At 39.7% G+C, this 13,090-nt stretch overlaps 1 protein-coding gene across 1 annotated transcript in view; it reads left to right on the top strand.

The window, feature by feature from the left end:
• The window catches only part of LOC115859254 (zinc finger protein 69 homolog), a 48,208-nt gene extending 41,300 nt beyond the window's left edge, over window positions 1–6,908 (top strand). Inside the window, exons 10-12 of the mRNA XM_060307282.2 lie at window positions 541–667; window positions 992–1,087; window positions 5,241–6,908. Of these exons, the coding sequence (XP_060163265.2) occupies window positions 541–667; window positions 992–1,087; window positions 5,241–6,145 (1,128 nt within the window). The 3' untranslated portion in view covers window positions 6,146–6,908. The remainder of the gene's footprint in view (window positions 1–540; window positions 668–991; window positions 1,088–5,240) is intronic.
• Window positions 6,909–13,090: the final 6,182 nt, after the last annotated feature.

The raw sequence follows: 13,090 nt of genomic DNA, 5'->3' as shown, positions 1-13,090 counted from the left end.
CACTTATGTGTAGATTTTTTTCAATACATACATACTACAGTACTACATGACCTGTGGTTCGTTGAATTCGTGGTTGTGGAACCACGGATATGGAGGGCTGTAAAGTTATGTGGATTTTTAACTGTGGAGAGGTTGGCACCCCTAACCCCCAAGTTGTTCAAGGGTCACCTCTAGTTTTAACTCTTACACATAGGTCTCTGATCCATTTTTAGTTCATTTTTATATATGATGTGAGGTGTGTGTGTTGAGGGGAGTCCAACTTCATTTTTTTGCATGTGGAGATCCAGTTGGTCCAACACCATTTGTTTAAAAGACCATTCTTTCCCCCATTGAATTATCCTGGCACTAGTTGAATATTTTTAATATAATTTTTGTTTCTATCACAAAGTATATTTCTGAATCAGGTGTACAGTAGTTATCATACATTACTTTCTGAAAACTCAGCAATGAAAATGATATGATCCTAAGAGGCTGCCATGATTCTCTTACAAGTCCCCAAATGATGCACACTTTAGTTTGAAGATCCATGTACTATTACAGGGATCAGTGACACTCCAGGATGTGGCTGTGGAATTCACCCCAGAGGAGTGGCAGCTGCTTGACTGTGATCAGAGAACCTTGTATTGGGATGTGATGTTGGAGAACTTTAGAAACCTCATCTCAATGGGTAAGGACAGTGGGTGGTAACTTTTCAGTGTAACTCATTATGTTTTAATAGTGCCCTTCCTTTAAGACCTGTGAAAGCTGTGAACATTCTGAAGCATTAGTAAGTTTGTCTCTGAATTTTAGTGGTCAAAGATTCTTAATCCCCTTTGGGGATCAGATAATTTGTTTAATGTTTCTGCCTCCCAAATGAAGAAGGGTCTTTTCTGTCTAAAGCTTGTCTGTCATCTTCACAGGCCCTAAGACTCCAGGAGGCAAACCCGAATTGTGAGGTAGTCGTTTGTTCCTAGCACTTTGTCCCCAGTTCTGTGTTGTTTCCCATGAACAGGGTGTCCAGTCACCAAAACAATAGTGATCTTCAAGGTGGAGCAAGGACAAGAGCCATGGATGGTGGAGGGAGAGAACCCACGTTGGCGCTCTCCAGGTGAGTCAGAGAAAGCAGGTAGATGGGAGTCTCTGGAACTGAGATCCCAGTTGGTGAGTGAGGGACAGGCACCTCTGAAATACTTTTCAGGAAGCACGTCTTAAAACCACACACCTTTGAAAGTGACTGGGTACACCTGACACAACATCCTCAGATCCCCAGGTGACACCTTCACTTCCACTCTTCCACGTGGCCGCTCTTTCTGTTTCTCAGCTCTTGTGTGGGAGGATGTCCTTCCTCTCCGCTCTGGCTCCTTGCGCTGCCTGTTCCATCGAGGTGCTTGTTGGTTCTCTCAGTCCCTAGAATCCTCATTCTTCTTCCCTCCTCAACATGGTGGCAGATCTTTCCATACATCTGTTTCTAATAATGTAGTCAGATTATGTGGATTTGAAGTCTTATTCCACCAACCTCTGTCTAACCTAATTATTTTGTAGCACAACTTTATTTATAAAATAGGGATAATATGACTTTACCTCAGGTTTTTGTAAAGATTATATGAGTTAATACAAGCAAAACCCTTCATATAGTGGCAGACAGTAAGTGTTCAGCATATGTTAGTTGTTTTTATTTCAAAACTTTCATAACATGTTCTTCCTAATTTTTTTCCTTTTTTAAAAAAACTTGTTCCTTTTCTTGCAGCATATACTCCCCCTGTGTACCCTACCTTGCTCATCTTTAGTCTTACGGCTAACTTGGGGTATCTACCTTCTAGTGCGTCTTTCTGCTTCACTTGATAATATTGATATCTTTCGGAAATTGTCCTCCAACTTTATTTGAATTAGTTCCTCACTAATCTGCCCTCACCCTTTCTCACAGCTTATTCACCCTTTGCTGTTTGACTTCTCTTCCATCTTCTGAAATTCTGTCCACAGGAACTCCCTCAGAAACTTCATCACTCTAAAGACTACAGTTATTTCTTTTGTGCCATCTCCAGCATCTTTGCCTCACCAGCTTTCCATTCCCTTAATTTTACCCTACCTGGCTTTATTGTCTGTTTTATCATAGGAACCAATTTTTAATATTCTTCAACACTTTACCTTTATCCTTACAATAAAAGGTAGTGACTGGTCTCCTGGTCTGTAGTCACAAAATCACTGTGGTAAGCAATTTGGCTTTTTCTCTTAAGAATTTCTCCTTAAATACTATTGGGACTTATTACCTATAATTTCAACTATTAGTTTATCCAAGACTGACTCAAAATAAAATCTTCCCTTTGCACAGAGTCCATAAAAGAAGTATGTTTCAAATGATTAAGATACCAATTAAATGTGTTTTCGATTCCCTGGAACCCCAATTACTACTGGCATAAAACAAATGAATTTTAACTCCTGATATGGTATCTTGGCTGTTTATGTAAATACTTATATTGCCAATTCCAGCCTACTTTCTGGTTTATCTTAGATGTTCTTGCAAGATTTATCTGAATTATTTCATTTTGCTTGTCACTCTTCTGACAAACATGTTATTCCTGTATCACCTGTATTATGGTATTTAAATGGCTTATCCCTCTGTATGTGATCCCATGTTTATCCAGAATTGTCCATCTTTTCCCTATTCCATGCAATTAGACTCTTTAGCATCCTCTGTACACAGTTTTCTTTTCTGCCTTAGTCCTTTTGATTCTGATGTGCTCCATCTAACTAAAACCGTTACCGAAAGCTCGGCCTCTCTGTACAGCAATGCTGAATCAAATCACAGAGTTTTGGGTGAAGTAGAAGAGGATAGCTTTATTGCTTTGCCAGGCAAAGGGAGACACACTGGGCTTCAGCCTTGAAAAACTATGTGTCTCTCCCCCAGAGGATTTGATTAAGGGGTTAACAGGGGTTCAAAGGTGGGGTCCTGACAAGATTAGGGTGTGAACAGGGCTTGCACTCCCTCAGTCTCAGATTGTCTTCTCTTAATCTTGTTGAGCTTCTCTGGTCCCTTTAATCCTTCCTCAGGTGGTTTCTTAGCTGCTCCTCCCTTGATTAGCAACTGTTCAAATCCACCCTTTGGAACTCAGGGATGGTCATGGAGGCTGGAGTCTTGCCTGGAAGAAATGGTGGACAAAAGGAGGCCTCAGCGCTCAGGCCTCATGGTTTCAGTGCCTGGGAGCCCCTCAAGACCCCACTCGGTTTCAAAACCAGCATGCTATGAAGTCTAAGTTCAGTTTTCTCCTCTTTCATGGTAACTTTAGCCTACATTGATCTCTGCCTTCTTTGAATTCCCATCCCAACTCTACCATGGCTCTGTCAACGAAAACTTGACATATACTATCTTAGATTTTTTTTAATCCTGTGGCTTTTAAGACTTTTAAAAAAAAAAAACAAACCTGTGGCTTTAAGGCATGTTTTCTCATGATTACTCCCTGAAGAGAAAGTCCAATATCATTTTTTTTCTTCACACCATAGCTGAGCACATCATGGACATTCAATGAATATTTAATTAATTCATTTTTGTAAAGTCAGGGATTGTAGGGATGTTTCTTATCCTTTCATTCAACAAGGCTTTTTAATGTTTCCTGAGAAGGATTCAAATAAAGAAAAAAAAATTGTTTTTCCAGGTGTGTAAATTGTAGTTGAAAAGGCAAAACATAGCCATATATTTTAAAATTTGATGAATGTGGAACATTTGTTCAATGCACAGTAACATTGTGGTTTTAATCTAGTTAGTTGTCAAAATAAATGGTTTAGGCAGCAGTGATGACTGTCTTAGAAGTTCAGAGAAAATGGAGCCTAAAGTTTAAAGTAGGCAAAGACTGGAGGAGCCTTTTTTTTAAGATCATGGAACAATGGCTCCTCCCTAAAGGATATCTAAATACTACATAGGATGAGAGAGGATGAAGGAGGGCAAGTTAAGGTGGGGAAGGAACATGAGCAAATGATTGTAGCTATTTAGAATCTAGAATCCTTGGAACAGAAGTAGGTATTTGTTGAGGGCTAGAGTAGTGCATGCTTAGATACCATGAGTGAATTCATTGTATTGCATATTTTTGTTCACCAGGCTGATTACCCTGGATTTTTCAGTTGGTTATTGTTGGCCAAGGTAACACAGGATGCTGCTTCTCATTGGTTGAAGTAGAGAGGAAAGAAGACAGGAACCGAGTCCCCACATTTAGAACCACTCAATAAAGAAATGTGTATTAATGGCTATAGCCCACTACTCAGCCAGCTCCACAGAGGATAAGGCATGAAGCAAAAGGCTAGGGGTATTGTAGTAACTTCACATGGAAGGAAATTCACGAGTGGGGAATTATAACCCCCTCCCTAATTTTTTTTTTTGTTTTTAATGGAACAGTGGATTGGGGATTTATAGGGTTTTGAGATTAGGAGTTAAAAATGTGACTTCAGGGGCAAAGAGGCTTTCTGGGGACTAGTTTGTTAGGCAGATTGAAAGAGGATGTAAAAGCAGTACTTGTCATATATCAAAACTTAGCCTGAATAAAAATGGTAACAAGCAGATAGAATCTGTGCTTGGGCTAAGAATAGCACACCCTCGAATGACCTGCTAGACCTTTGTGTTCCTGGGCCTACAAGTACGTGTAAGAATGAATCCCAGCTGTAGTAGTGTTGGAGCCCTGTCTACAGATATGTCTCAGCCATGGTTCGGATGAGGTTAGAGGGTTGGAGATAGAAAAATGTTCCTGAAGGGAAATGACATTGTGCCAGATGATCAATAGGAAAAAGAGATATGAATGAGGGAAATAAGGAGCTATTCTACCTGGGTAATCTAGGAATTAGGTAGTAAGGACCCTGATTCTGATCTCCCTTCTCCAAATCTAGTTTTCCCTCTGATATTTTCCCTTAACTCCCTTGTCTCTTGTTCCCCTGGCTACCTGGTCCATTGATCACATCTCCCCAGTGGGCTCTCATCATTCTGTGAGCTAACCATATGCCCTTGTTGAGCAATTGAGCAACTTTTTGATTTCCTTTGTACCCTCCTTACTGTACCTTGTGCTATTTTACTATCTTTCCTCAGGTCACAAGTTAAGCCATCTGTTCTCATTGTCATTCTATGCTCCCATTTCCTCTTTAGCAGTTTTATTCTTAAAGCTCAGGATCAAGGCAAATACAGATTTGTTTCAGAATGAGAGACTAGATTTGGAGTCATATATGTTTCTATAACCATTGATGGCAAAGATTAACTAGGAATGTTTCACTGTACTCCTTTTTAGAAGCTGACTGCCCACTTATTGATGAATCAGACAAGCACCAGGAAAGCAAAGACAATTTTTTGAATTCAGTTTTGTTCATGTTCAATAAAATTCTGACTGTGAAGAGACTTCATGGCTATAATATGAGCACAAGTCTTAATCCTACAAGAAAAATATCATATAAATGTAAGTCATATAGGAAGAGTTTGCAACCTACTTCAGACTTACTTAATTGTAATAGGTGTTATACTGGAGAAAACTCTTATGAATGCAGTGAATGTGGGAAAGCCTTCAAAACGAAGTTTCATTTTATTAGACATGAAAAAAATCATACAAGAAAAAAACCCTTTGAATGCAACGACTGTGGGAGAGCCTATAGCAGGAAGGCTCACCTTGCAACTCATCAGAAAATACATAATGGAGAGAGACCCTTTGTGTGCAGTGATTGTGGGAAAGCATTTACACATAAAGCACAACTCATGGTCCATCAGAGACTCCACACTGGAGAGAAACCTTATGAATGCGGTCAATGCGGAAAATCATTCACCTGGAACTCCTCCTTTACTCAACACGTGAAATCACATACACTTGAGAACTCATTTGAATGTAAGGAATGTGGGAAAACCTTCAGGTATAGTTCATCCCTTTATAAACACTCTAGATTTCATACAGGAGAGAAACCCTATCGATGCATCGTGTGTGGCAAAGCCTTTGGCAACACTTCTGTGCTTGTTACTCATCAAAGAATTCACACAGGAGAGAAACCTTATGGATGTATTGAATGTGGCAAAGCCTTCATCAAGAAGTGTCACCTCCTCAGACATCAGATAATTCATACAGGAGAAAAGCCCTATGAATGTAGCAAATGTAGGAAAGCATTTTCCCAGAAGTCAAATCTTATTTTACATCAGAAAATTCATATGTAATATTCACTTATGAATCTGAGAAAACTTTAAATATTTGATAAACCTTATTAAGTAGAGAATTTATGGTGAGGAGAAATCCACCAATCTGAATGAATTGGAAGAATAAATTCCCATTAAAAAAAACAATGCCAATCATGTTCTGCAAGTGATAATAAAGTTTTTAGAGAAAAGATCACAGAAAAAGTTAATTTATAAATGCACATAGAGCTTGGAAAGTAAGCATAAATTAAACAATCAAGGAATCAGTGAAAACTACATTTACCATCTCTGATTTTTAATTCTTATAACAAATTATACAATTATGCAAGTGTGAGTAAAAAATATGTTTATATTATATTAAATTATATCTATTAAGAGTTTCTGCAGTAAATTTCACCATTTTTTTCTTCCAATCCTAACAGTAACATGCAAGTGAAAACATGTGGTTTAATATGTAGTATGAATTTCAGTAATATTTGCACCCATTTGCTGGCACTTTTGAGGGGTATGGCAGTGTTACTGAATCTCATTCTCAAACTTGTTATAAAGATGTATAGAATTACACATATGTATAATTTAACAAGATACCAATTGAGAGGGGGAAAGCAGTTGTATTCTGTATTACAGTAAGTACTCAGTTGAGGAAAAGAAGCATTTAAATAAGTGTGTAAATAAAACATTTGCCCTTCAAATATTCCTGTTCTTTTTCATTGATGTATTTACCTAAGGTATAAGTATAGCTCAAGTAGTAGTTAACTAGGGTATCATCTACATTTCATTTTAATAAACTAGAGTGTCATGATACTTTGCAACTTTCAGGGAGTGAGCTTTGGGGTCTATTTTTTGTTTTCTTGTAAGAAATTGATACAGGTTTTGCTCCTAGGGGTGCCTGGAATTTACCATGTGACAGCACAGGCAGCATTAATCGAGTTGAAAAGAGCACTTTTTTTTTGCTCAGCAACTTCACTTTGGAACGTGACATTTTATAAGTTCCACATATTCCCTTAAAAGGATGAAGCAACCTTTTTTTTTTTTTTTTTTTTTTGTGGTACGCTGGCCTCTCACTGTTGTGGCCTCTCCCGTTGCACAGGCTCCAGACGCGCACGCTCAGCAGTCATGGCTCATGGGCCCAGCCACTCCGCGGCATGTGGGATCCTCCCAGACCGGGGCACGAGCCCATGTCCCCTGCATCGGCAGGCGGACTCTCAACCACTGTGCCACTAGGGAAGCCCCAACCATTATTTAAGCTACAGTTTTTACTGCTGTTCACAATATTCTTTGATAATGTCAAAAAACTTTTATGCCTTTTCTTGAGTTGTGACAAAACAGCTTGAACCTAAATTCAGAAATCAAGCCTTTTCAAGTTTAAGCTCAGTTACAACTATATTACATTGTTTTTCTCTCATTGGCCTTTTTTTTTTTTTTTTGCGGTACGCCGGCCTCTCACCGCTGCGGCCTCTCCTGTTGCGGAGCACAGGCTCTGGATGCACAGGCTCAGCAGCCATGGCTCACGGGCCCAGCCGCTCCGTGGCATGTGGGATCCTCCCAGACCGGGGCACGAACCCGCGTCCCCTGCATCGGCAGGCGGACTCCCAACCATTGTGCCACCAGGGAAGCCCTCATTGTCCATTTTTTGAAGAGTAATGCTGAGTAATGATTATAAATGAATGACAGTGCTTTTTTTTGAACAAGCATACTAGCACTTAAGGATCTAAATTATTTACTGACTTTGTTGCTTAACCAAACCTTAGTCAGGCTCCTGAACCTTTCCGAGGCCCACTTGCACACTTACTTGTAAAATCTAGTTTTAGCAAGAACCCTGCTAAGTCATTTTAACCAGAACCCTCCACCCTCAATATCTGATCAGGTTCCTCATCCTCCATCATCCTTCAGGTGATGTCTGATCACCCTGGCCTGTCTTCAGCAGGAATCCTGTTAGGCGGATTCAGCCAGAACCCTCCTTACCCGTTTTCTCTTAGTAATTTTCCACCACTGACCCCCTACCCTACTCCTTAGCTATAAATTCCTACTTGTGTATGGTGTATTCAGAGTTGAGCGCAGTCTCTCCCCAACTAAAATCCCATGGCAGTGGTCCCTATACCTATCACACTGGTTCTGAGTAAAGTCTGTCTTGTCATTTGTCATCTTTAACAAATGTCACTGAATACCTTTTTTCTTTAACACTTTCCCAGTTGTTTTAGGAGGTGGCATACTAGTTACACTCTTGCAGTTTCAAAAATTTCTGTTACCTTCTTTCTTTTGGAATTGTCTTCAGAATCCATTTGTCAGCCACACAGGGAATTCTTTAGGTATGTATAGTCACGGGACTTGCCTTTTTTTTTGCAGCCCAACAGTTTTCTCTCATTTCCTACATGAAATCCTTGTTTTACCCTACTCAGTGCTTTCCATTGCCATCCTATCTCCCCTTCCCATGCCCATGCTTCTCATCTGAGAAACTCAAAACTATGTAAGGCTACAGGAAGAGGACACATATTAGGAGGCAGTAGGGAGCTCTACTGTTGTCGGCATTATGTGAGGTCCCCTTGGAAGAGCAGCTGTGTAGGTCGAGGTGGCAAGAGGTGTGCGATGGTCTGCGAATAAAACAAGGGAATTTTAATTGTAATATGTCAGGAAGTATGTTATCTAGGTTCCATAAATTAATTCACTCCCTTAAGTGGAAGAAGGAATACAGTAGAACAAGTTAAAATATACTTCCTTGGGCTTCCCTGGTGGCGCAGTGGTTAAGAATCCACCTGCCAATGCAGGGGACACGGGTTCAAGCCCTGGTCCAGGAAGATCCCACATGCCGCGTAGCAACTAAGCCCATGCACCATAACTGCCGAACCTGCGCTCTAGAGCCCACAAGCCACAATTACTGAGCCCATGTGCCACAACTACTGAAGCCCACGCGCCTAGAGCCTGTGCTCTGCAGCAAGAGAAGCCACCGCAATGAGAAGCCTGTTCACAACGAAGAATAACCTCCACTTGCTGCAACTAGAGAAAGCCCACGCTCAGGAACAAAGACCCAATGCAGCCAAAAATTAAAAAAAAAAAAAAAATATATATATATATATATACTTCCTTACTGGACAAATATAAACTGCCACCTTGAGAGTTTTTGTCACTGAGCTCATTGGCTTAGGCCATACGAGATTTTGGCAAGAAGAAAACCAAAACTATGCTTAGTTCCATCCAAACATCTCAGATTCCCAGAACTCCCTAGTCTGTTTGTATTCTGTGGCTGAAACAGCCATACACAATCTAAATGAGAACTCCCTCGATTTTTCCCACCTCTGAGTCTGTCATACCTTGAGATTTTCTTTCCTTTTTTACTTTATAAAAAGATCACTGAAAAATACCTTCTTTCTCTTTTATTTATACACAGATGGAAGATAGGGCGTTTTCTCCCCCAATGAAACTTCATTTTTTTCTGATTATATCATATATGCTAATTTTTAAGAATGAAATACAAAAAGTATAATGAAAAGAAGAAAACAGAAAAAGTGAGAAAGGCAGATCTAAGTTTAGGAGTCCTTGAGTTCTGGAAAAAGAGAGTTAGGCTTTATAAAGGTGTAAAAAAAGTAAGGGTAACTAGAAAAGCTTAGAAATATAATGTGTAACTTAAAAATCTGAAGAGGGCAATAATGAAAACTTCATAAATCCAACAGAGCAGGAAAGGTGAAAGTTGCAGAAAACGATATAATAAATAGCAAAAAAAAAAAAAGTAGAAATAAATAAAAGCATATCAATAATAATATTAATTGCAAATGTGTTAAACTCACCTATGATGAGGAAGAAACAATGGTCTCTTATTTTTTTAGAAGCACTTTAGTCTTTTAGTAATTTCCTTTGCAAAACTAAAAGCGTATTATTTCCAGTGAGCTAGTGCATACCACTGAAAAGACAGATTGATACCACAGAAAACCTTGATTTACATTACCACCAAGATCTCATGTAATAGGAGCAGAGTAGTCCCCCAAAAGAAAAATAGGGACTGTTACCAAAAGAAGGAAGAAGAGGAAGTTCCCTGGTGCCTAGTGGTTAGGATTCTGGGCTTTCACTGCAGTGGCCTGGGTTCAATCCCTGGTTGGAGAACTGAGATCCTGCAAGCTGCATGCTGTGGGCAGAAAAAAAAAAAAGGAAGAAGTGAGGCTGAGAAGATGTCCAGTAACATTTCACCCCTTTGAACATGGACATTCTGTTATATGACCACAGTTCAATGATCAAAATAAAAAAAAATTTACCACTGGTATAATACTATAATCTATCATCCATAAAATTCCCCAATTGTCTCAATACTGTTCTTTTTTAAAGAAATTTTTAATTTTGGAATAATTTTAGGTTTACAGAAAAGTTTCAAATCTAGTACCGAGAGTTCCCATATATCCTTCACCTATTGCCCCTAAAGTTAACAACTTTTATTACCAGAGCACAACTAAGAAGCCAACACCAGTTTATCACAATTAACTAAATTCCAGATTTTATTCATATTTCACTAGTTTTTCAATAAATGTCCTTTTTCTGATCTAGGATCCAATCCAAGATACCACATTGCATTTAAACCAATAATGTTTTTCTTAATTTTTTTTTTCTGCTCCAGGATCCAAACCAGGATTACCCATTGTATTTAGTTGTCATATGTCTTCAGACTCCTTTAATCTGGAACAATTCCTCAGCCTTTCAACGTCTTTCATGACATTGATATTTTTGGAGAGTACAGGCCAGTTATTTTGTAGAGTGCCCCTCAGTTATGGTTGGTCTGATGATTCCTCATGATTAGATTCAAGTTATGCATTTGGGCAAGTATATCATGTAAGTGATATTCTTAGTATTTCATGTCAGGAGGCACAATGTCAAACTTATTACTGGTGATCTTACTTTTTTTAAATTTTATTTTAAAATTTTATTTATTTATTTACTTATTTGGCTGAGGTGGGTCTTCGCTGTTGCACGCAGGCTTTCTCTAGTTGTGGAGAACAGGGGCTACTCTTCATTGCGGTGCACAGGCCTCTCATCGTGGTGGCTCCTCTTGTTGAGGAGCACAGGCTCTAGGTGCACAGGCTTCAGTAGTTGTGGTATGCGGGCTCAGTGGTTGTGGCTCATGGGCTCTAGAGCGCAGGCTCAGTAGTTGTGGCCCACAGGCTTAGTTGCTTCGTGGCATCTTCCCGGACCAGGGCTCAAACCCGTGTCCCCTGCATTGGCAGGTGGATTCTTAACCACTGCGCCACCAGGGAATTCCCATTACTCGTCACTTTAACTTTCATTACTTGGTTAGGGTGGCATCCACCACATTTCTACATTGTAAAATTACCATTTTTCCCTTAATTAATTACTTAATTACAAAGGGAAAAATGGTAATTAAGTAATTTTCAGGGGAAATAATATCCTGTTCCTCATCAAACTTTCACCAAAGTGCTAGTTTTAGCACTATGTTAATCTACCCATTCCCCTTCCGTCGTTTGCTTTTCCTTCTTGAATTTTTTTTTTTTCCACAGAAACCATCTCTTTGTCTCACTGAAATTTCCCCAATCTAGACTTTTCAGGTCATGTTCTCTTAAACTCATTCCAAATAGGTTTTCCCCTACACCACTCTGCTGAAACTGTTCTGGTAAAGGTCACCGATAAAATTCTACTTGCTGTATCCAATGACCAAGTCGTCGGCCTTAATTATTAACAGCTTAGGACGCCATGTAGCTCTCGGTTCTCTGTGAAGCATTTATTTCCACGTTGCTTACAGCAGCCACATTCTCCTGGTTCTCCTCCTGCTTCACTGATTTTTCCTTCTCAGTCTCCCTGCTGAGTCCTTCTCATCTCTACAAACTCTCAACTTGGGAATATCCCAGGGCTCTATCCTCAGACCTCTTCTCTTCTCTCTCTATATGCTCTTCATTGGTAGCCCCATTTGTCTGATGGTTTCAAAGTCTATCTATATAATGATATCTCCCAAATGTATTTCTTATAGACATCTCTCCTGAATTCAAGCGTATTTGTCCAACTTCACCACCTGGTTTTCTCTAATCGGCATCTCAAACTAAACACGTTCAAAACAGGTCCTGCTCTCTCTCCTTCTCCCTAGATATGCTCCTCTTGCAGCCTTCTCCATCTCATCTGATGGCAATTCCGTCCTTTCACTTGCTCACATCTGGAACATGGGAATCATCCTTGAGTTTCCTTTTTCTCTCATAACTTATATATGATCTACAGTAAATCTATATTGAGTCTGCCTTCAAACTAGACCTTGAATGCAACTACTTCTCACTAGCTCTTCTGCTACTACTTGGTCTGATCCACCATCATCTCACTTCTTGATTATTCTAATGACCTCCTAACTGGTTGTACCCTGGCTTTCCTCCAGTTTATTCTCCACACAGCAGCCAGAGTGATCATATTAAAACTTGAGTCAGACCATGCCACTCCTCTGCTCAAAATTCTCCAGAAGCCTCTATTTTCACTCAGAGGAAAAGCTAAAGTCCTTACCTTGATTACAAGTCCCTCCACAGTCTGGGCCCTCACCCCTCCTTACCTCTTTATTATTCTCCCTTCTCCAGGTACATGGCCCTCCTTGCTGTTCCTTAAATGTGTTTGGCACTTTCTGCTTCAGGTCTTTGCTCTTGCTGTTTTCTCTACCTAAAACCCTTTTTCATCTGGCATGAGTTTGCAACTTCATTTCCTTCAGGTCTTTGCTCAAATATCTCCTAAGAGGGGCCTTCCTGGACTACTCTGTTTAAAACTGCAGCCCTCCACTGCTGCCTATCCCCTTTCATTGCACTATTTTTCTCCATAGCATTTATCAATATCTAATAAAATAGAACATTAGGTCCACAAGGCAGGCATTTTTGTCTGTTTTGCTCACTACTCCATACCCAGATCAATGTCTGGTATATAACAGGAACTCAGGCAACATGTTTTTGTTGAATGAATATTAGATATATGCTTACGATAAGGCCTGACAGTATACACACATTA

Source organism: Globicephala melas, chromosome 1 (genome assembly GCF_963455315.2).
Source record: "Globicephala melas chromosome 1, mGloMel1.2, whole genome shotgun sequence".
NCBI lineage: Eukaryota > Metazoa > Chordata > Mammalia > Artiodactyla > Delphinidae > Globicephala > Globicephala melas.
Note: the sequence above shows the minus strand (reverse complement) of the source record. Positions and strands in the feature narration are given on the sequence as shown.